Source organism: Ovis aries, chromosome 12 (genome assembly GCF_016772045.2).
Source record: "Ovis aries strain OAR_USU_Benz2616 breed Rambouillet chromosome 12, ARS-UI_Ramb_v3.0, whole genome shotgun sequence".
NCBI classification, from domain to species: Eukaryota; Metazoa; Chordata; class Mammalia; order Artiodactyla; family Bovidae; genus Ovis; species Ovis aries.
In genome coordinates this window covers 67,442,518-67,467,352 of record NC_056065.1, presented here as the reverse complement: position 1 = coordinate 67,467,352, position 24,835 = coordinate 67,442,518, and the positions used below count along the sequence as shown (strand labels likewise).

The window sequence follows — 24,835 nt, the reverse complement described above, 5'->3', positions numbered from 1 at the left end:
GCAGCACAGGCCAATGAAGAGTACTTGCAGCGAAACAGAGAGGCAGAGACTGTCTGTAACATGACTGAGATACAAGCGTGTTTATTTGGAAAACTTATGTAGAGCCATGCAATCAATAATTAGCACAGCTGAGTCAAGAGTCATACCCTCGGCCCTGGTAGCATGCCTTATCTCATGTGTGCATAGCTTTCAGGGGGCCCACAAAGTCAAAAGTCTTTTCACAATAACAAGAAGATCTTCCTTTCCTTCTTTCATTCTCATTTTCTCATGAGTGTAAAATGAAATTTTCCAGAGACTAGATGATATTAGATAGAGCAACAGTTTGACTTTAAAAACACAGAATAACCTGCATTGAGTTTCAAGCACTTAAATCCTAACGCTTGGGTGTTCACTCACCAGTGGGATAAATATAGACATTCGTGACATCATGTTTTGAGAACTAAAAGGACCAAAAAGGCTATAGAATTCTTGCATATAGAAAGGGAAGTCTACAGGGGTTAGGTCTTACTGGAGGTAGAACAGTGAATGGCAGGACAACCAGAACTGATTTCTTAATCCAGAGCTCTTCTGTGGTGGCCATCAAATTTCAAGCCAATTGAAGCCCTCATTCATGAAAACACAGTGCAATGAAGCAACTGAAATGGGTTTGAACTTGTGTATACTTAGATGAATGGAATGCTCTGAAACATAGTTTTAAAATTGTAAATAAAATAAAATATATAAGTTCTGAAAAACTTATATGGAGAGGGATGAAAGCTAAGATAGGAAACTAAAGTGGGTGAATGGAGTATAATACAGTATTAAGAGTAGTGGCACCCCACTCCAGTACTCTTGCCTGGAAAATCCCATGGATGGAGGAGCCTGGTAGGCTGCAGTCCATAGGGTCGCTAAGAGTTCAGCACTACTGAGCAATTTCACTTTCACTTTTCACTTTTATGAATTGGAGAAGGAAATGGCAACCCACTCCAGAACTCTTGCCTGGAAAATACCATGGATGGAGGAGCCTGGTGGGCTTCAGTCCATGGGGTCGCAAAGAGTTGGACACGACTGAGCGACTTCACTATTGGTGCTGCTGCTAAGTCACTTCAGTCATGTCCGACTCTGTGCGACCCCATAGACGGGAGCCCACCAGGCTCCCCCGTCCCTGGGATTCTCCAGGCAAGAACACTGAAGTGGGTTGCCATTTCCTTCTCCAATGCAGAAAAAGTGAAAAGTAAAAGGGAAGTCGTTCAGTCATGTCTAACCCTTAGCGACCTCAAATAGCTGCAAATAAGAAAAGGTATGTGATTCTGAGATGAAAAGATCAGCCTTAGTAGTAGGACTATACTAGGGAGCTAGGAAAAAAAGATTAGGCAAGACTTTAAAGGGAAAAAAATGTCAGGGTTGATACTGTAGAAGGAGGAAGACTATTTACATTCAAAATTATGTGGGGGCTTTTAATTCTGTTGATCTGGTTCCTTGCTACACTGTGTTATTGAAAATAACGTTAAGCCCAATACAAATAAGGTAGTTCAGAGTAAAAGTAACAGGTAACACTGTTTCGTTTCAACATATAATACAAAATCTACAATATTGTTCAAAGAGAAATTTCATAAGAGAAGCTGGAAAATTGAATGTAAGACCTCTTTAATCCTAAGAAAGCAATTCTCCAGATGTCCTTCTTCACACGCCAGGAGCCCAGCACATAATTATGGATGACAATCTTATGTTAGGAATTTTCTGAAAACAGCCACTTACTAAACTGGGACTCATGTAACTCAATTTTCATCATTGCTTTACAGTAACCCTAAAGAGGTTTTCAACCCACTCCAGTGTTCTTGCCTGGAGAATCCCAGGGACGGGGGAGCCTGGTGGGCTGCCTTCTACGGGATCGCACAGAGTCGGACCCGACTGAAGTCACTTAGCAGCAAAGAGGTTTTCAGGTCAAAAATTCGGATTGCTATCATTTGAAAGAAAATGCCATATTATTTGTATATAAAAATTAAATAATGAAATAATTGAACTGTACAGATTACAATTTACAACCTTATTTATGGCACATGAATTACTATGTTTTTGTGTATCATTTAATTTTTGCAATTCTATGAGATATATCTTATTGCCATTTTAAAGATAAAGGCATTGAAACACAAGAAACATCACTTTTCCAAGGTCATAAAGCCAGAAAGTGGTGTCCTGTGGATTTAAAGCTGGGTCTGTCAGATTCTGAAGTTTTAAATTCACTGTGCTCCACCGGAAAGATTCCCCCATACCTACGGGGACCTTAGCAAAGGAAATCCTCTTTGAACTTCCTTAGCAAAGGAAATTCTTTTTGAAAAAAATTGGGGGTAGGATTAATAAAATTTTTGCTACTGGTAACTTTCTCGATTCTATAAGTCGTACAGAATATGCATTTTTAAAATATAAAATTAAAATTTTTATTAACTATAAATAGGAAATTTAGACTTACGAAGAAAATTTATTTCATTTAATCTTGTGTGTGTGTGTGTGCTCAGTTGCGTCCGACTCTTTACAACCCATGGACTGTAGCCCACCAGGCTCCTCTGTCCATGAAATTCTCCAGGCAAGAATACTGGAGCGGGTTGCCATTTCCTATTCCAGGAGACCTCCCTGATTCAAATATCAAACTTGTGTCTCTTGTAACTCCTACACTGGCAGCCGGATTCTTTACCAACTGCACCACCTAGGAAACCTCCTCAAAAGGAGATTATTATTTTCATGTCTCAACTGAGGAGGTATTTAAGTACACACGTTATACCGTATCTGCATCCATATTGCTGATAATCAGAATGTGAGATGCGGAGCCATGGGCACATAATTCATGCTCTTTCCTTTTCCCCATTAGAGTAATCCTTGTTGAGAGAAACCATTTGGTGTTTAGCTAAATTCCTTTTTCTTTTTTTTTTTTTTGCCATGGCTCATTGCTGCTGGGATCTTTCTGACCAGGGATTGAGCCTGCACCCTCAGCAGTGAAAGTACATAGTCCACCAGGGAATTCCCTAAGTTACATTTCAGATTTATGCATCACTTCAGACACCAGCACAATTTTATGTAACAAATAAAGACAAACTTTGGATGTTTTAATAGGGGTAGTCATTCTGAAATAACTTCCAAAGAATAATGGGGGACTTATAAGGTGCAGATGTTAGTCCTGGCTCTAAGTCTAAAAAAATGAAAAAAATAGAAGTTGCTGTGAGATTTTAGGTTATATTTAGACTTAATTGCACCAATATTTGTGTATAAATGATATCAATGACTATTTCTCATACTTTTGTCATACGATTACAGGAAATGAATTTTACTTACCAAAACCCTGTGTTTTGATTACATTATTCTCATGCATGGGCTTGCGGATATTATTAATTTCCTCCTTTGCAAAATAAAATGTGAAGATGCTCAAAGATTTGTTTTATGTTTTAATAGATTTTAAGTTCCAACAATTATATAAGACTTTTGCCTTCTTGGTTCCTGTATTAGTCAGAGTTCTCCAAAGAAATGGAACCAGTAGGTAGGTAGGTAGGTAGGTAGGAAGGTAATCTATCTAAGTATGAAAGTGACTCACACAATTATGAAGAATGACAAGTCCAGGTTTGCCGTTGCAGTCCAAACGCCAATAGGTAAGGAACCAAGAGAGCGGATGACTCAGGTGAAGCCTGAGTCTGTTGGAGAATCCTCTTGCTTGGTAAGGTTGATCCTTTTGTTCTATGTAGGCCTTCAACTGATTAGATGGGGCCCACCCACATTATAGATAACAACTTGATTATTCAAATTTCACTGATTTGAAGATCAATCAAGGGACTTCCCTGGTGGTCCAGTGGCTAAGACTTCATGCTCCCAGTGCAGTGGGCTCAGGTTTGATCCCTGATCAGGGAACTAGTTCCCACATGCTGAGACCAAGAATTCTTATACAGCAACTCAAGATCCCATATGCTACAAGTAATACCTGGGCAGACAAATAAATAAATAAATACTAATCAAATAAAAAAAACATCCTCCACACTGATGAAAATTGACTATCACAAGTCCACCCCTTCTCAACTCAGCAGCTATATGCATCCCTTTAACCATACTTAATCTCCAATAAAGACAACAAGGTCATACACCTACCTAACATGATACAGGACTTCCCTGGTGGCTCAGATGGTAAAGCCTCTGTCTACAATGCGGGAGACCAGAGTTCGATCCCTGGGTTGGGAAGATCCCCTGGAGAAGGAAATGGCAATCCATTCCAGGACTATTGCCTGGAAATTAAAAGACGCTTACTCCTTGGAAGAAAAGTTATGACCAACCTAGATAGCATATTCAAAAGCAGAGACATTACTTTGCCAACTAAGGTCTGGCTAGTCAAGGTTATGGTTTTTTCCTGTGGTCATGTATGGATGTCAGAGTTGGACTGTGAAGAAGGCTGAGCACCAAATAATTGATGCTTTTGAACTGTGGTGTTGGAGAAGACTCTTGAAGGTCCCTTGGACTGCAAGGAGATCCACCCAGTCCATTCTGAAGGAGATCAACCCTGGGATTTCTTTGGAAGGAATGATGCTAAAGCTGAAACTCCAGTACTTTGGCCACCTCATGCAAAAGTTGACTCATTGGAAAAGACTCTGATGCTGGGAGGGATTGGGGGCAGGAGGAGAAGGGGATGACCGAGGATGAGATGGCTGGATGGCATCAGGGACTCGATGGACGTGAGTCTGAGTGAACTCCGGGAAATGGTGATGAACAGGGAGGCCTGGTGTGCTGTAATTCATGGGGTCGCAAAGAGTCGGACACAACTGAGTGACTGAACTGAACTGAACTGCACATGATACAGATATCCTGTGTGCAAATGGAAATGCACTAATCCTTTCCCCAGAAAAGAATGCAAAGTCCTTAAATATGCTTACTCTTCTCCTTGATGCCTCATAACTTAAATAGGAATCTGTTTTTATAATTCTGTGTGTGCATGCACACACACACACATTCATAATAAATTAAGGAAGAAATATTCATGTCAAATACAATCTCATTTCAGTCATCTGGTAATAGCTGGTATTTATAACTACCGCCTGCTGCTAAGTCGCCCCAGTCATGTTGGACTCTGTGTGACCTCATAGACGGCTGCCCACCAGGCTCCCCGATCCCTGGGATTCTCAAGGCAAGAACACTGGAGTGGGTTGCCATTTCCTTCTCCAATGGATGAAAGTGAAAAGTGAAAGTGAAGTCGCTCAGTCGTGTACAATTCTTAGCGATTCCATGGACTGCAGCCCACCAGGCTCCTCCACCCATGGGATTTTCCAGGCAAGAGCACTCGAGTGGGGTGCCCTTGCCTCACTATCCATTCTCTATTTTCTTTGCCTTCAACCAGCACCTCAGCTGGTGGGTGATCTAACCTTCCTTTCTGAAAGTTCTGGGTCATTAGCAGTCCTTCCTGGACTGGGTTCTTAGAGTTTTCCACTGATGTAACTCAGGGCATGGTAATACTAACAGACAGACACCACAGAGGATCTCTTGTATCTCAGATATACTCTTCCTTACCACATCATCAGTTCAGTTCAGTTCAGTCACTGAGTCGTGCCCGACTCTTTGCGACCCCATGAATCGCAGCACGCCAGGCCTCCCTGTCCATCACTAACTCCCGGAGTTCAATCCTTCTTTAACAGTCAGTAATCGATCACCCCCACCAGGATAGTAGTTCCCTTCTTTACCTGCTGAATAAAGAGGAGGCCAAAAAGGTCAGGGAGCAGTCTTAAATTATACTTCAGTGGAATCATTGTTGCACTTTTGGTGGAAGCACTCCTTTCTCAGAATTAAGACCTCTAAGTCAGAAGAGTATAAGGTCATGCAGACAGGAAACAAATATTTTGCTAGTGGGTCACTAGGGGTAATAGTGAGTGGAACCACTTCCACTCTTGGAGTCATGAATCCTGGGGATAAATAGCACCAATTTTGGATGCTGATTCAGAGGATTTAAACCTCCCAGAAAACCATATTCCAGGTCTGCAAGGTACTGCCACTGAGCTGGCACTGTAACTGAGTCTTCAAAAGGTATTCTAGCATTCCATCAAAGCAGCTACTTCATGATGGTGGAAAAGATGGCAAAGCAGGTAAATTCCGTGACATGGTTCATTGCCATGCTTCATTTGCTGAGAAGCGATTTCCTTGATCAGAAGCAATGCTGTATGGAATATTACGACAGTAAATAAGGCATTTTGTATGTCTACAGATGGTAGTTTTGGCAAAATTCTTGAGTACAGGGAAGGCAAATTTGAATCCAGAGTAAGTGTTTATTCACGTAAACACAGAACATTGCTCTTTCCATGATGGCAGCAGTCTGGTGTAATCAATCTACCGCTGACGACCCATAGGAATGATGCCATGTTGGGGACTCAGGGTTGGTCTCTGCTGCTGGCCAACTGAGTACTTAGCGGCTGCTACAGCCAGTTCAGCCTTGGCAGATGGAAGTCCACACTGCTGAATCCAAGCCTAACCTCCATCCCTGCCATGATAGCCACTTTTTTCATGATCTTATTGGGTGATGACAGAGATGACTTGTGAAAGAAACTGACTGGTATCCACAGAACAGTCCATCTTATATACTTCATCAATAAAATCCTTCTCTGCTAAGGCCACTCTTTGGTGGGCACAGACCTAGGATACAGCTATTTTCCATCCATTCAGAAAGATCAATTCATATACCTCCTGTACAATCTTTTCCTTTTTTGTCATCAGTTTTCTAATTGTGTTCTTTTAAAGTCCCTAACCAAGCAGCCCAAGAATTGGCCAAGGCCATGTATCAGTATATAATTTCATGTCTGGCCACTTCCCCACCCAAGCGAAATGAAAGAGTAGGTGCCCTCTTATAACTCTGCCCTCTGGGAAGATTTCCCTTCACGGGTATCTCAGAAAGGGACTGGGGTCCTGCAGCTGTCCTCTTTCAGGTGGTACCGAAACATTTGCAAAATCACCTGTGACAAGAAACTAGTGTTCTTTCCTCTTGTCAACTGACTCCCTCATGAGGCTCTGGATGCAGGATGGAAAAGAGAGATTAGGGTAACAAAAGTGGGACACATGGGCAATTGGGCCACCACTTAATGGAATTTATGTGTATCTTCAGGGCCTGGTCAGCCTGATTTCATGTATAAAACTTCTTTCTGTAGTATGATGGAGTGCATCTGCGCACACCCAACTTTATGACTTGGTGGGTCAGATAACATGACAGTCAGCTGAGGTCACATGATAACTTGGTGACCTATACTTAAGCATGCAATCTCTACTAAGGCCCAGTAAGCAGGCCAAAAGCTACTTTTCCGAAGGATGGTAGTTAATCAAAGAGGATGGCAAGGTCTTGTACCCAAGGTGCCTGTGCTGCAATCCATCTGCAAGTACCTACCCCAGCCAGCAAAGAGCATTCCTATCTGCCACACATACAAACAGATCTGGCCCCCGGGGCAGAGCAGCTCACAACTTAACTGAGTCCTATTGTAGAGCCTTCTCTTGTTTTGGACCCCATTCAAAACTAGCTAAGGGGAGCTCCAACTGATTGTCCAACCATGTTTACAACTAAAAGGAATAGGAATTGACACAGGAAAGTGCTATTGTCATAATGAAGGTGGAAGTGAGAGGAAGAATATTCTTAATGCAGGAAATCAAATAAACAAAGAAATAAAAATTCTTACTGAAAACCCAAGGTTGATTTTTATTACCTCCTTCTTTGAAACTATTTGGCTTTTTCTCCCCCTCTGTCACTAGACAATCTTGTCTTTCTCTAGTTTTTCACTTAATTTATCTGACAAACTTAAGTACATAATAGTAGTCTAGATAACAGAATATATTACTTAAGGACTACTTATACTCTTATTTCCATACAAAGCTATCTGTCTGTGTATTCTTTATATTCTTCCTTAAGAAGGAACATTTCCATCTTTATTCTTCCATGAAAGTTGGAACAAATTTCCTTCTCTCATTTCCCTGCTATTTTAATTTCAAATCTGAGTCCCCTAATCAGTTCTTGCTCTCTGTATAGTTAGTTATGTGGGGACATGAAAACTGTTAAGCAGCATTTCTCTTCAAATAAGAGACTCTAATCTGGAAGCTTCATCTGATTAAAAGCTATTTTGGAACAAGAACATTTAAAAGAACTGGCCTTTAAATAATCCAAATACGACAAAAATTCCCACACACAAAGTGTCACAGATCTTACTCACAGGAAAGACCTCAGCCCTTTTTATTTATGGAGGAATTATATTCATCAGAGACACTGTTCCAACAACAAGCTCACTTATCAGATTTTAATTCCATGAAAACAAAGTTGAAAGAGAAAGGGATGATTTGGAGAAATTACTTTTAGGGAATACATAGAGCTTGGAGAAATGGCAGCTGATCGCAGTGGCTGCAGACACGAGAGCATTTAAACCACTTCAGTCTGGGCAAAGAGTGATGCTTTTTAGAAACTTTTCATTCAAATGACTAAAATCAATACATTTTAGAACTTTTTATTATCAAGAATAATTTTTTTTTAAGTCTTAGTGCTGAGGAGAAGAAACTCTTGGGTTACTCGAAACATTAACTATTTGACTTATTCAAGTGGCTCAGATGTTAAAGAATCCGCCTGCAATGCAGGTTCGATCCCTGGGTTGGGAAGATCCCCTGGAGGAGGGCATGGCAACATACTCCAGTATTCTTTCCTGGAGAATCTCCACGGACAGACGAGCCTGGCGGGCTACAGTCCATGGACTCGCAAAGAGTCAGACACGACTGCATGACTAAACACAGCATTATCCAAGTAGGAAAGCTCAGGTTTTACTGAATTTGACATTGCCCTGGGGTGTTATGTAACAGCAATACCCACATATTGGTTTAATAGCTACTATTGTATTAAGTGCTACTATAGTATTAAGTAACCAAGATGTGCCTTACACATTGTTTGGGCTGGTTTACAAGCCTTTACACTCATCCTTTTAGTTGAATAAGAGACATTGTCTCTATTTTACAAGTGAAACACAGAGAAGAAGCAAGGGACCCAAATTCCTTCGGCCAAAATTCATTCTACATTTTAAGTCAACATTGGTATCCTAAACTGGATGCTGCAAAATATTTGTTGAAAACTGGGAACAAGACAGGCAACATCTCCGCATCAATGTTGAGTAGGACTGTTCTGTCTTAGACAAACTGCTATAGCAGTCTGCTCCTTTAACCTTCAGGAGGCCACCTAGCCAGTACTGAATCGAAGGTGAAGATCTTGGCAGGGAGCAAGGGAAATGGGAGCTTAAGAGGCCCTTGGCCCAGGAGAAACACAAAATAGGAAAATGATACTTGTGTTATGGGAATGGGTGGTGCTGAATACATCTAAGTGAATGATTTCTGCCAAGAGAAAAAAATCTCAACTAAAACATCAAAAGTTCTAATTCTAGGAATGACTACCAAAAACATGAGTTTAATATTTTTGAAGACTAGCCCAGAGAAAAGCATAATTACCTCATTCTCCATCTGCTGCAGAAAAGTCAATATGTATGAATAGCAGGCCAAATTTCATTTTCCCAGAAAGACTCTTTTTCACAACAGGAGTGCCTAGGAGATGAGGCAGCAACTTTCCTTTTGAAAAGGAAAACCCATGACCAAAGGCCACTGGACTTTTGTGGCAACATGCCCCATAGACTTTCAATTCAACCCTTCAAACTGCGATCTTTTCATCCAAACCTGTCTCCTCCCCAGTCTGTGTTAGTCACTCAGTCGCGTCTGACTCTTTGTTAGAGTCGGACTGTACCTCTGTCCATGGGATTCTCTGGGCAAGAATACTGGAGTGGGTTGCCATTCCCTTCTCCAGGGGATCTTCCCACCCCAGGGATTGAACCCGCATCTCCTGAAGCTCCTGCCTCAGAAGGCGGGTTCTTTACCTCTAGCACCACCTGAGAAACCCCCTCCTCCCAATAACCTGATCAAATATTCCTCAGTTATGAGTCCCTGCTCTCTCTCTTTAGTGAACCCATCCCCTGGCTGAAATGCCAAACCACTGCCTACATTTGTGCCCTGACGCTTACTGTTCCTGATGAATTTGAGGTTCTTGATGTCTCACTGTGAAAGAAATCAGTGAGACACAAAGTGATAGTTCGGAAGTGGATTTATTTAGAGAAAAATACACTCCACTGAGTATGAACCATCTCAGAAAGCTAGAGAGCACTGAAAAAGAGTGTGGTTAGTTTTAACGGGCTGACTAATCAGGCTAATCAGTGGGAGGAATATTCCAATTATCTGGGAGAAGGGGCAGAGATTTCCGGGAATGATGCCATGGTTCACTTTTTGGCCTCTGATGGTTAGCCTCACAACTGTCACGGCGCTGGTTGGCGTATCATTTAGTTAACTATTACAATGAGCATATAATAAGGCTCAGGGTCCACTGGAAATCGAATGTGTGACCACCTTGAACCTAGTTGGTTCTTTTTTGTCGTACCTTATGGCTATGTCATTCTTTAAAGGTTGTGCCTTGCCCCATTCCTTCCTGTTTTCATTACAACACCACATTTACTGAGGGTCTACTGCAAGCTAGGAGCTGAGCTGCTGCTGGGAATATAAAGGCGAAAAACACAGACACTGCTCTGCTCCTCGTGAAAATTATATTCTAATGGAAAAAAAAAAAACCAGACATTTAATGAAAATTTGTACAAGTATTTTAAAAGTTTGATTGCGGGAATTCCAGATAAGATAATGTACATATCTGTGCTGTAAAAGAACATGACTGAGAGACCTAACTTGGACCCAGGGGGAGAGACAGAAGGATGGAGAAGCGAATGACAAAGACTGCTTGAGTAACACGTGATCTGATTCAAGAATGAGAGGCTGTAAGTTCACTGAAGAGGGGGCGGGGTGGGGGGAGGGGGATGGGGGAGGCAAAGGCAGACAGAAGCACCAATGAGCACACGAGAATGCAAACTGGGAAAGGGTTCTGTGAGATCTGGAGCCAAGAGGTACTCAGTGGAGGGGGTGGAGGGGATTTGGGATGAACTAGCAGCACGTGGGTGTCTTAACCACCTAGATCAGCAGGGAAGTCCGCACTTTGCTGTATGCTTTACTTCCCAAGTGGTGCTGGTGGTAAAGAAGCCGCCTGCCAATGCAGGAGATGTAAGAGACACAGGTTAGATCCCTGGATTGGGAAGATCCCCTGGAGGAAGGCACAGCAACCCACTCCAGGATTCTTGCCTGGGATAATCCCATGGACAGAGGAGCCCTGTGAGCTACAGTCCACAGGGATGCAAGGAGTTGGACATGACTGAAGCAACAGCAGGCACAGCAACATGTGAAGCTGGAAAGATGCTTTGAGGCCAGTCCTAAGGGCAGGGGAAGGATTTGAGGCTTGAGTTTGATCAAATCAGATTTGTGTTTTGGAAAGATCATTCAGACTTCAGTGTGAACAAAAAATGGAAAGAAGGAGGACAAGCATCAGTAGAATTATAAGGAGGAGAGGATTTGATGTTCAGATTCGGATATGCTGAGTGTGAGGTGTGAGGAACACAAGTGAATGAATCAGCAAAAGGAGGTACCGATATTTAGGGCTGAAGATCACAAGGGAGGTTCTAGGTCACTGAGAAACAACACCATCTCAGCCCAAAGGTGTTGGGTGAAACATGGAAGAGAGAAAAGTGCAGAATGAAGAGAAAGGGGGCTTGGGACTGAGTCTTGAAGAACTCACAAATAATGCGCAGAGAAAGAAGATCTGGTAAAGGGAACCAAATAGGCATGATGAAAATAAAGAGAAGACACTAGATATAGTGATGCCAAGGGGAGAAAGGGTGAGAACACCTGGGAGATTGGCATTGACACATAGGCCCTATTGATACTATGTATAAAATAGGTAACTTGGACACGACTGAGCAACTGAACTGAACTGAACTGAACTGAATGAGAACCTACTGAGCGGAACCAGGGTCTCCTGCATGGCAGGCAGACTCTTTACCATCTGAGCCAGCAGGGAAGCCCAGATCGCAGAGGGAACTCTGCTTAACGCGCTGCGGTGACCTGAATGGGAAGGAAGCCCAAAAGGGAGGGAATAGATGTGTATGTATGGCTGACTCATTTTGCTGTACAGCAGACACTAACACGACATTGTAAAGCGTCTATGCTCCAACAAAAACTAATTTTTAAAAGAGAGAGAAGACAGTAAGTGAAGGAGAGTGAGTGTTTCAAATAGCAGAAAACATGAGTCATTTGCAGCTATCGAATCAGGTGTAAGGCAGGGCCAGAAGGTCCTTTTGCACGTGTTCCTTGGTACTGGGGACAGTGGCACAGCTGCAGTAGAGTCATGAGGGCAGATGCCTGAGGGAAGCAAGGAAGTAGAATGAGGTTGTGTAGGAAACTGGGAAATTTTGTGAAGATAAGGAGAGAAGCAGAGCAGAAAAGAGAAGGGAATGTCCGTTCCAGGGGGATTTTTATGGTTCTGTTTTTTGTTGTTTTTTTTTTTTTTTTCCTAAATGTATCAGAGTTTAGAGCATGGTTATGTTTTTATACGAAAAGTTCACGCAGAGGTCGAGGCCAACAATAGAGGTGGGGAGTGGTCGTGCGAGGACTGGAAAGGTGCTATGTTGGGATTCCTAATCTGGGTTTGCAATCCCTATCTGTGGTGTGAGGTGACTGAATTGGAAAGAAAAGGTGTGGTTTCTTCTACTGAACTCAGACGGAAGTGGCAAAGGCTAAGCCTGGGCTGTGGAATATGTCAATCCTCTGGCAAGAAATGAAAGATTTATCATCTCATGACTTTTAATTTCCCAGATTAGCAGGCAAGTCTATCCATTGTGAGGGAGCCAGAGGGTGGATAAGCAGCTGGGAATAAGAAACATTCTCATTCCATTTGCAAATAAATGGAAAGCAGCAAGGTGAGGAAGCACTGAGACAGCCAGAAAGGGTCTCCCAAATGAAGCTGAGAGCCATGAATTAACAGAGATACCCATTTCCATCACTTTTTTTCTGCTTAAATGTCTTTCTCTCCAGCGAGGCTTTAAACCTCACCAAGGAAAGTGACTGGTATTAACCATTTCAGCTTTGTTCACCTTCAGTTCCTAGCACAATGTCTCAATGAATGACAAATGGCAGAAAAGAAAAATAACTTGAAATACCATTTCTCTGCTCCAAGGATATAACAGTGTCGGACAAGGCTGGGGACAAAAAGAAGGTGTAGAACTGCCGAAAAAAGGTAGAAAACAAGACCATAAAGACATCCCAGGAAACCAGAAACTCCAGAGTAATATGTACTCAAGGATGTGTCTTCAATGACTTATTAACTGAGGCAATAAAAAGTGAAGTCACTCAGTTGTGTCTGACTCTTTGCAACCCCATGGACTGTAGCCTACTAGGCTCCTCCATCTGTGGGATTTCCCAGGCAAGAATGCTGAAGTGGGTTGCCATTTCCTTCTCGAGGGGATCTGCCCAACCCAGGGATCGAACCCAGGTCTCCCGCATTGTAGGCAGATGCTTTACCATCTAAGCCACCAGGGAAGTCACGCTAACTGAGACAATAGTCAACCACAAGATGAAGGACTGAAGAGAAGTCTCTCACTTTTTCTTAAACAGAAACATCCATGGAGGTTTTGCTCCTCCTCCAAGCTTCCTTTTAGCAAAAACTGCCAATCAGCAGCATCTTATCTTACAGTTTGCTCCTATCATAGCAAAGCCATTTCAGCATCAGCAGACTGGCTTTTGACCTCGATACTCACCTAGAAACACAGGTAGATACTCTGTCATCACATACGGAATAGGTACACATTTGGTCCCCTTATTCAGAATTTCTCTCTCATTTCCAATTGCATTTGGTCCTTAATTTACAATAATCTTGAATATTTGATCTGTGAGTACATGCATGGGGATAAATATGCATGCTTATAGATATATATTGATTTATGCATTTAATAGGGGCTTTCCTAATAGCTCAGTTGGTAAAGAATCCGCCTGCAATGCAGGAGACCCCAGTTCGATACCTGGGTCAGGAAGGTCCCCTGGAGAAGGAAAAAGCTACTCACTCCAGTATTCTTGGGCTTCCCTTGTTGTTCAGCTGGTAAAGAATCCACCTGCAATGCAGGAGACCTGGGTTGGGTCCCTGGGTTGGGAAGATCCGCTGGAGAAGGGAAAGGCTACCCACTCCAGTTTTCTGGCATGGAGAATTCCACGGACTATACAGTCCATGGGGTCTCAAAGAGTCAGACACAACTGAGCACCTTTCACTTTCATGCATTTAATATCTTTCTAAAAGTAAATTATATTCATCTAAAATATTCAATTAACAGAAAAGCTCAAAGCAATAAGTAAAAAGTATTACCTGATACGCCATTAAGAAGAAATTCCATTATTATCATTTGATGAGCATTACTACAGCACTTTTTAAAATGTTGTTTCATTGAGGTATGATTGACATATCTTATAACTGCTTTAGGTGTACAACATGATGATTTGTTATTTGTATATCTTGTGAAATCATCACCATAATAAGTCTAGCTAATATTCATCCCTATACATAGTTATAAATTTTTTTCTTGTGATAAAAACTTTTAATATCTACCCTTAGCAACTTTAAAATATATATTACAGAATTATTAACCATGGCAGAAATTTATTTTGTAGATTTCAGAAAGAAGAATAGACCAATAGATGGATGGATGGGTAGATGGACGGATGGATAGGTAGGTAGGTAGGCAGGTAGATACATACATACATACATAAATCAGAGAAGGGGTAAGTAGATAAACAGACAAAAACTGGATTATATAATATGTTACTGAATAAAATAAATGCCATTTACTTTGCTGGAATTTAAGGGAAGAAAAAGGAGTTAAAGTACAATTGAAGGACTGTACTTTCAATATTCGTTGACAAACTTTTTAAATTTTAACATCTCTTTATAATTAGAATCATGAAAAATATTCACATGTGGAGATCATTGTTTTAACTACCTGGTCAACTTTGGATATCTTTTCACTCCCTGATATGAAACAGTAATAATTTGAAACACTTCCTTTTATCTCCTCTATTCATGTTTTTTAAGAAAAAAAATTTGTTTGTTGTTGTCATTAGGATTTATAACATTTTGTTCTGGCTCAGTAATGATAATTTCGACAATTATTTAATCTTAGTTTGTATTAAAATGAATTCAATGACCCGTTTACAGGTTAAACTTTTCCTACCAATGAAATGAACATCTTGTTTGTGCATCAGTATGCCTATGCCTCTTTTAAAAATTACATCTGATAAATACTACCAAATATGGGCAGACCTTGTGATGATCTTCCTCAAAGAGTTTCCATTTATGAAACACTCACCTTACCTTAGAAAGATAGAGAAATAATACTCAGTCTCAATATCTTGACATTTGAGAGCAATTTGAGAGAAAGCACAAACAAAATTGTTATTAAATTGCAAAACCATTTTGAAAAATTTCCAACTCACATCACGTGTAGAATGCAAGCCTTCACTATTCTTCGGGCCCAGCAGTTTCTTCATGTTTTCCTTTATGTTTTCCTTTCTCTGTTGTCTGAAAGCTTTTTCCTGGTCACACAGAGCCATACTAAATCGGAGATCGGGGGATGAACTGCATATAAAACAGAGATAATGAACTAATGACCTCAAGTCTATAGCCTCGTTATACATCATCCAGTTCCCACAAGCCCCCATGACTACACTGATATATTCTTACTTCTTCCCTCAAGCCGTTTCCTAGGAGGGGATCTGAAATGAAATTATAAAACGATGCCACTGCATCTTATCACAGAAACATCCAAGGGACACTCCTCAGTTTTATCTCCTCTTCTGTTCCTCACAGGTAACCACTACTTTGAACTTGCTCTTTCTTTTTCTGATGTACTTATTTATAATTTTACATTATACATTTAGGTCTAAATAATATAGAGTCATTTTATAGGTTTTTCATACTTTGTGTAAATGCTATCAACCGGAGGTATTCTGCAAATCACTTTCTCCATTGAACTTTTTTTGAGGATTCGTTTGTGTTTATAAGTAGAATTAATCCAAATATCTTTACTACTCTGAGGCATTTTCATTATGTGATTATTACACAATTTATGTATCCATAAGTATTGGTGTTATGTCCATTTTTTTAACTACTACAAGCAGTATTACCACAAACATGTGGAAAAGTTTCTGGTAAGACATGCTCTTTAGAAAGAACATCTCATTAAATTGTCACAACAGATATACTTATAAAGTACTTTTATTTTACAAATAAGTAAAAAAGTGATTAGAAATATTTCAGCCATTAGCAAAATTAGCAAGCAGATACTTAAATCCAGGACTTCTCATTCTACAACTCACGTTCCTTGTAACATACTATACTGATCATTATTTTACATTAAGCACAAGAAGCATGATTTTTTAAAGATCTACAAATAAAGCAATGAACATAGATGTTTAGAAGATATCAGTATGAAAATCTGTAAAAGAAAATTCAAAACATTTTGAATACTTTGGCAAATATAGTAACAGAGGTATGGTTCATATCTTCTGTCCCATCTTTAAGCTCTCTAATTCATTTCTTTCCTGATTTTATTTTTTATTTAATTGAAGACATTCCATAAAAATTGAATTTTTCTTTAAAGAGCATTTCATTTTAGAATCAAGACAAATTAACACGTAAAACTAGAGTTTAATTAAACTTTCAGTTCAGTTCAGTTCAGTTCAGTTCAGTCGCTCAGTCATGTCCGACTCTTTGCGACCCCATGAATCGCAGCACGCCAGGCCTCCCTGTCCATCACCATCTCCCGGAGACTCAACGACCATCGAGTCCACTATAGTAAATTGCTTCTAGACCTATGTATACTATTTAGCTGCGGTTTTTTTCCTACATTATTTTTGATAATTCTGCTTTGCTAAAGCTAACAGTGTATTAATTACACCAGTGGAGACCATTTCCCATTAAAATGAATAGCATTACTTTCATAGTCAAGTAACAAAAATATTTCTAATCTCATGCCAAAATATATCACTTACAAGCGAGAATAGATATAATGCAAAATAACAGAAGTAAAAAAGCTGTCCTTTGATACATCCTGATTATTTACTGAAGGGCAGCAGTAACTTATGTAATAGTTTTCTAAGTTGAATCAACATTATCCAGGGATCAAAATAAGAAAAATATATAAACCCAATGTCAATGTATCCATACTCATTCATTTAGCAAATTATACGATATAAAATGTTACACTAATTCTGTGGTGTCCATGTAAACAAAGTGTGTATTAGTAACTTTGGTAAAAACCCACTTCAAAGAGATGCAGAGAGCTTGAAGAAGGCAGCATCTATTGACCTCAGTCTTAGATCAGAGATGAACTTATTCTCAAGGCAGGCCTGACTCCCCTAGGCTCACCATTTGAAAATGAATAAATTGGATTTCCAACATTCATGATTGGAGGCCACTTTGAAAGCACAACACATAACGTGGAACTTCATAATTTGTTTTCCGGCTGATCTTTATGAACAAAGGCAGTCTCAATTTTCAGTGTTTCCTCTTACAGTTTTCTGTGTATGTTCACTTTCATGGTTTTAAATATCCATCTGAATCAACCATGAAAAATCAGCTTCAATAGCTGTATTTATCTCTATGGGAATATATATTTAACTTGATGGAGGGCCCTTTCTAAAGGCTCTTCTGACAATTATGATTTAACCACTAAATTACTGGAAATTTAAGCAAAGAATATTAGTTTCTGGAGTTTTTTTTTTAATGCTGTAGCTATTAGGAGAGAGCTAAAGAAAAGCAAAGTACATTTAGTGCGCATTTTTGATACTCAAAGCTGTCAGAATTACTTCATATATTAAAAGCATAATTTTTAACAATTAAAATCTGTGGATCACTCACAATATTTTCTATCCAATGAAATAAATGCACTTACCAAACTTCAAGAGACATTTCCAGAATCATTTCAGTGACCTAGAACAGATAAATTAGTTAGTTAGGTCATAAAATGGATGTGTGTTATTTATAATGCAAACAAAGTCAAAATAATTTTTAAGTGACAGATGACTTTTAACCTTAAACTATAGTAAAAATAAAAGTACCATAGCTCTATTAAGATCCTAAATTACAGGTATATTTCAATAAATAATTTTTTGCTGTTTTTTTCATGAGATAGGCCTACTTTATAATCATTTTTTTCTCTTACTCTTTGGCTGTGCCATGGGGTATGTGGGATCACAGTTCCCTGAACAGGGATCCCACTGAAGGGCATGAACCCTTGTCCCTACAGTGGAAAGGCAGGGTCTTTACCACTGGACCACCAGAGAAGTCTTATACGTGATTTTAACAAGCATAAGAATTGCCTTGATAGAGTTGTTATCCTCTTTCACCAAAAAAAAAAGCAGTGCATATAAAAATCATTTTTCAAAAATCATGAAAATTTCCTAAGATTTAAAACTACAGAGATGTGTACCATTATTTAGGGGCTATCCCCAGGCCTCAAAATCAGGGGCCAAAGTTAAAGAAAACCTGGATGAAAAGTCACATTTGTGCATTTGTGACAAATCGCTGTAGTAAACCAGAAACAGAATGCCTGTCCAAAGTGGACAGCAAGACCTAGGGGCCAGCCAACTGTGGTCAGTGTAAGAAACGTCTGAAATGGGATGTGGGGCTCAAGTTTTTATTTTTTCAATACTGTGTGAACCAACCAAACTTATGGGAGGACTCTATCCTTCCAACAGGCCGATTTGGGTTTAATGAAGAAAAGAATGATTAACATCCACAGAGAAAAGGGGTATTAAAAAATGTCTTTCCAGAGACTATAAATATATTGTATAGAAAGACCTTCTCAATATTATGCCAGCCATTAGTGATAAACTATGTAACTTTAGATTGTTACAAGAACCAAATGAGAACATGTTTCAAAGTTTGCTGCACAATTGTAAGATGGTGCTATTATTTTTATTACATCAGTTATTTTAAGAAAATAGTTTGAATGAATGTGGTGAATACCTTCAAATAGAACAGAACTAGGATATGCCTCTTAACATGGGAAGAGGATATTTTTTGAGCCAGCATAAAATGCTGCAGATTATTGACTTTTTCTTTTTTTGGTTTCAGGAGATGGAATAAAACAAACTAGACGGAGCTTTCCAAATGTTAAAATAATCTCATGGATAATTCTCAGTACTGAATTTTATGAGTAAGAAAAAGGCATGGAAATTATCTGTATAAAAATTTGCCTCTCCCACTAGACTGTAAGCTCTGTCTTAAGTAGGTCTCTATTACAAGTTCATTGCAGTGTTTGGCATACAATACACAATCAATAAGTATCTGTTGAATTACTGTGCACGTGTGCGTGGAAGAGGAGCATATAAGGCATCATTTCCTGTCGAGAAATATTTCACTGCTGCTAGAGGAAAAAATCATAGGCTGGTCCCACCCACACAGCAGTTCTCATAAGGAATTCTATGAATATTCAGTATTACTTTGAAGTTGATAAAATAATCAAGAATCCCAGTACGAATGGAATTATTCATGCCTAGATAAATTATAGTTCAGTTTTAAGTCAAAAAGGTGATTGGCTTCTAAACAATTTGTGTAATTGCTGTGCATTCTATCAAGGAAAGCACTGCTCAGACCACAGTTCAGCACAGTTCCATTTCCACATTTCAAATGGAGTCATTTCCAAAGAGGGGCTTGGAAAACATTTTACACTGAGTGAGGTTACTTTTTCGGATATTCAGTAAAAAAACAAGTGGATAAAACACGGTCTGCTTGTTAAAAAAAAAAATACATGAAAACTGGTATTAAAATGAGACTAGATTTACTGTTTTTATCTACAAAAGGCAAAAGCCTCAAGAAAGAATGGAAATTAAAAGAACAAGATTACAATATGGAGTTTTCTAACTCATGGAAAAATTCTAAGTTGGAATGGGCTTCCCATTTCAATATGCCACCTCATGACAGAAAGTGGGAAAAAGCTGGCTTCTCAACTGGTAGCTCTCTAAGTATTTTACATTTAAAAACATCTGATGCCTGAATATATCTAATGCCTACTTGTCCCAACAATAATAAAAGGAAAATTAACTGCTATGTTTAGGGTCATATTTGTTTTCTCCATGAGAATGTCCCTTCTACATCCAAATGCAACATTTCTTGGCTAAGATACTCGTGATCCTAGACAGGCTGATAAGACTCTTTAAATGAAGGCAGGCGGAGAGAAGAGAAGACATGATTTTTCTGAAATTTCGAGTATTATAGAAGGTGCTGCCATGGTTCTTGTCACGTGGATTCGGGTCCTTACTTCCATCTGTTGCCCCAGAGGACCACCCACAACCTGGAGGAAATTTTAAATTCTCCTACTTGATGCTCTGTGTTCAGACATGCTATGAAGATGGACATTCACAATCTCTCTGCATCTTTCACCTGGAACATATCATTACAGATAAAACAGCCACAAAAATATGTACTTCCTGTGAGGCATTAAACAACTATTGAAAACTCCTTCCCACACATCGCATGAAGCAGTTCCGCATCACCCTCTTCCTGGTTGCTTGCATTATCAAGGCTATTAAAAGGAAAGGTGGTCAAATCTCCCTGTGCTCCTCAACCCCAAAATACACTTAGCCAGGACAATGAGAAGTCCACCTCTTCTAGGAATTACTAATATAAAAAGCAGGCTATACCCACTGCATGCTCTAGGGATAAACAACAATCTCTTCTTTGAATTTCACAGTGTAAAACAGTTTTAGATGCTTATAATGGAAGATATTCAGTTGGGGCAAGCAGGGGAGGGGAGCTATAGGCGAGAAACTATTTTTCTAAAGCCATTTCAGACTTAAAAATAACTTTTAAAGTATCTAACCCACTAATTCTCCTGCAAACTTTCCAGGGTTATTTTGAAATAATAAAGTGAATAAAATAAGCACAGTGCCCAGGATTAAGAAAGTCCTTTAGAATTATTTCCAAAAGATGCACACAGTCAAATAAGTTGTAACTTGAAAATCTATCGTATTAGTAAAGAGCTCTTCAAATATGCCATGTCATCACTTATTATAACACTCCAGTATTTACAAACTTTACTTTCAATAAAACTGATTTTGAATTCTGATCCCTCCTAAGTCAATCTACCCATTCCCCACCTTGTTAGAAACAAAGAGCAGCTTATCACCATGTTGACTCAATAATCATTACATCTTTCAGGAGAATTACATGATATGTTCTACTTTATCTGCATTTACCTGACCTATGCAAGATAACAAAAAAATTATATCAACAAATAAGGGTCATTTTTACAAAGAATCATGTCTACATAAACTGTAACTTCATCCTATGAAGAAGGAATCGGATGTGGATGTAGAAAAGTAGGCAATCCAGGTACAGAGAGGAAATTATAATATCACCAATACAAGTCACATCTAAATAAATTTTGCATGTTTAAAATTGAATGATATGCTGCTAAAATCATCTTTTAAAATACATATGACTTTTTGATATCACTGCAAACTAACATTTTTTTAATTGAGATGTAATTCCATATACCATTATATTAGTTTCAGGTACATAACAATGATTTGGTGTCTGTATATATTGCAGGAGGATCACCACAGTAAGTCTTGCTAACAAATATAGCTTCTTAATAAAATTAAATTTGCATTCACTACCAGGAATCACATAATCTATCACCCAAGAATTCAGGGCAGTTGTACCCCTCAAAATATCCCAGGCAGTCTTAAAAGATTTGAAAGACAAAAAAATACACTATTATTTCTGTAGCCATGTTTCACTTTATCACAGTTTTCCTGTTTACATTTGACAACAGTCTCTTTTCCCATAAAGTCCTTTTTTTTTTTTAAACATGGAGATTGGAAATTCAGAAAGAACTGTGTAATCATCAGCTATCATATAATAAATCAGACTTCTTATAGCACTACTATGAAACCAAAATACTACCTCTTTTTCAAATGGGAATCTCTCATGCTCTTAAGTTTTTCTCTTTTTTAAACTTCATTTACTTTCATTATGCTCATCTGAGCACTTTCCAGGTTTCCTGTATTTCCTGCATTCATTTATCCATTCCTTCAATGAAAGTATCTGATGCCTGTCAGGTCAGATAAGTAACTGAAAGTGTTCTAGTCCTTGATGGAGCTTTGGTCCAGAAGAGGACCCCAAGGATGCAAGGGCACTCTCAGATGCCCTGACGTTTAAAAGTTATAAATTGTAGAAGTATCAAAATAGATTCATGCAAGTTTTCATTGCTAGGACGCCAAAATACAAATGCGTTCTCTCATAGTCAGGAATTGCTTGACCTTTGTTTGAACTCTGCCCTGTGTTAATACAATGGCATTCATATCTTAGCTGAAGATCTCCCAAATTCCCACAAAATTATATATTTCTCTTGCTTTCCCTCCGAAGTCTGCTCTGTCTCACTCACTGTGCTAAATCATAGTCTTTGCCTTCACATATCAATACATAGTTTTCCAGTGCAATCATTCTGACACTAACTCACCATCAAAACTACCTTTTCTTAATTTTGTCACTATCTTTTCTATAGGACTCTCTCATTCATTTTCAAGTCACAATCAGGAATGCACAATAACCAAAGGAAACATTTAGTCAAACTTAAGATATCACAGAAACCATGAGATATGGCTATTTTAAAACAATAACACTAACTTCTAAATAAATATGTCCAATTGAAACACCATACAGCAGGAAATCCAAGACTACATTCCTCAGAGTAATGGCCAAGATAAAGATTCATCTAGAGAATTAAAAAAGTGTAATTTCTACCCATCTAACTTCGAAACCTTAGCATGTTCATGATTTTCTTGAAGTGGGTGATTTTGCTTACACAAAACATATTAAACTCAGAAGAAACCCTATCTTTCCACTTAAAAATTGGATACTGCAACAAATGTCACACTTGATATATTCAGTAATGGGTGACTAGAGCATTTTTGATTCTGAACTGGGTTGAAACAATGATCACTAAATGTACAGTCTCTACCTGTATATAAAGAAGTTCATTTCAGTCAGTAAGTAAAATCAGCAAGTGTAATAGTTAAGTCAGGTTCATGAAGCACTTGACAAATACTTCAATCCATCCAGTATAATTATAAAGAGAATATTTAATATTTATTTGGTGCTTAGTGAGCCAGGCACTGCTCTAAAACTTTCCATCTATTAACTCATTTACCCATAACCACAACCTTTAGAGGTAGGCACTACATATAACTCTGCTTCACAAATAGAAATGCATGGCTAAAAGAAAAAAAAATTTCATCCAACATCACACAGTGAATAAGTAGCCAAATCATGATTCCAACCCAGACGGCTGTCTGTCTGACTCTGAGCCTAGGGTCTGAAAAGCTGCACGTCTCACCAGTCTCGCTCGCAAGACAACTCTGACTGTCTCCAAACTTATGATTCCAACAAGCACAGCCTAACCCAGATTTTATGAGTGGTAGCTGGGAAACAAAACTGTGGGCTCAAATTGGTTTTCTCCTAAAAAAAAAGAGAGAGAGCATTCTAAAATTGAATTGAATGATAAATCATAGCCTCAGGAAAAGCTGGAAAACTTCTGCTTTCCAACTTCAGTTGATTCTCACTGTCACTGACCCATTCCATTCTCCGTTTCCTGACACATTAAAGCTAATGCCATACTTATTGTTGCTCATGTCACCCTGTTTTCCTCACATCTATACCTGCCACTTTCAACAGAGCTAGTCTGTTAAAGCTGTATGAACCTTCTTGTTCTCAATATCAAACATTCTATATCTTTACCTACCAACTTTTGACTTAGTAATACTTCTGAGGAAAAAGCCAAATCCTGTTCGCTCTAAACTCCCCCATGACTTGGTCATAAACCTTCCATGACTCACTGATATCAGTAAGATAATACTCGAATTTCATCTTGAATTTGAGCCCTGCTAAGGTTTGATCTCCACGTATCTATTCTTCCTTCACACATGAATGCTCTGCCCACCCCACCCCCTGACCTCCACCAGCACTCGTCTAGACGCCACTTCCTGAACATGCTTGCCCTTTCTAGTCCTGGAACTGTGAGCAAAGGCCCAGGGCTCTTCTCTCCACCAGAATGGCCTTCTGACCTTTCAGTGACCCAACCGCATCCTTCCCTTAAGAGCAAGCCCCCACCATTGACCCACAAGGGTCCACTGTGGCCACAGGCCCGTCCTCGTTTCCAGCCGGCCACCCTCCCTGCGACTCTGTGCTCCAGCCACGCTCTCCCTCTTGCTGTTCTCAACAAGTCAGGCAAACTTCTGCTTCAAGACCTTCCCACACCGAGCGCCTTCTGCCTTCAGATAGCATCACAGATGCTGTTCTTAGTCACAGTTTTGAAACTGCCTTTGCAACCCTCTTCACAGACATATGCCTACTCCCCTCTCCTCCTTCCTTGATTTATTTAGCTCTCTATCCAACATAAGTATCCTTTACGTATTTATCTTACTAGGTATTGGGTTAGGCAAAAAGTTCATTTGGGTTTTCTGTACACTGTTATGGGACTAACCTAAACAAACTTTTTGGCCAATCCAATAGAATATGAGTTCCAGGAGGGGAAGGATTCCTGTTTGTTTGTGTATTGCTGAATAGGTAGTGCCTAAAGACTGTTCACACGGTAGGTGCTCCATTGTTATTTGCAAAATGTATAAATGGATGAATAATTCTCACTGTCTACATTGTCTACATGATTTATTTGGTACTTGCAATTATAATTCATAAATCCTGAACTCTAGTTGCTGATGTGCTGAAGTGTGTTTAGGGAGGAAACAGGCTGTTGTCTGCAGTCTGTTTTATTTTTTAATTAGAAATTTATTTATTTTTTAATTGAAGGATGTCCCATCCCTCTTGACCTGCAATTTGTTTTCAAATGTATCAAGATGGAGA

General features: G+C 39.3%; 1 protein-coding gene across 2 annotated transcripts in view; it reads right to left on the bottom strand.

Moving 5' to 3' along the window:
* The window catches only part of PLA2G4A (phospholipase A2 group IVA), a 165,047-nt gene that overhangs the window by 63,162 nt on the left and 77,050 nt on the right, over positions 1 to 24,835 (bottom strand). For both annotated transcript variants that reach the window (XM_042229206.2, XM_004013880.6), the window contains 2 exons: positions 17,862 to 17,899; positions 15,403 to 15,544 (listed from right to left, as the gene is read on the bottom strand). In XM_042229206.2, coding sequence (XP_042085140.1) covers positions 15,403 to 15,544; positions 17,862 to 17,899 — 180 coding nt within the window. The remainder of the gene's footprint in view (positions 1 to 15,402; positions 15,545 to 17,861; positions 17,900 to 24,835) is intronic.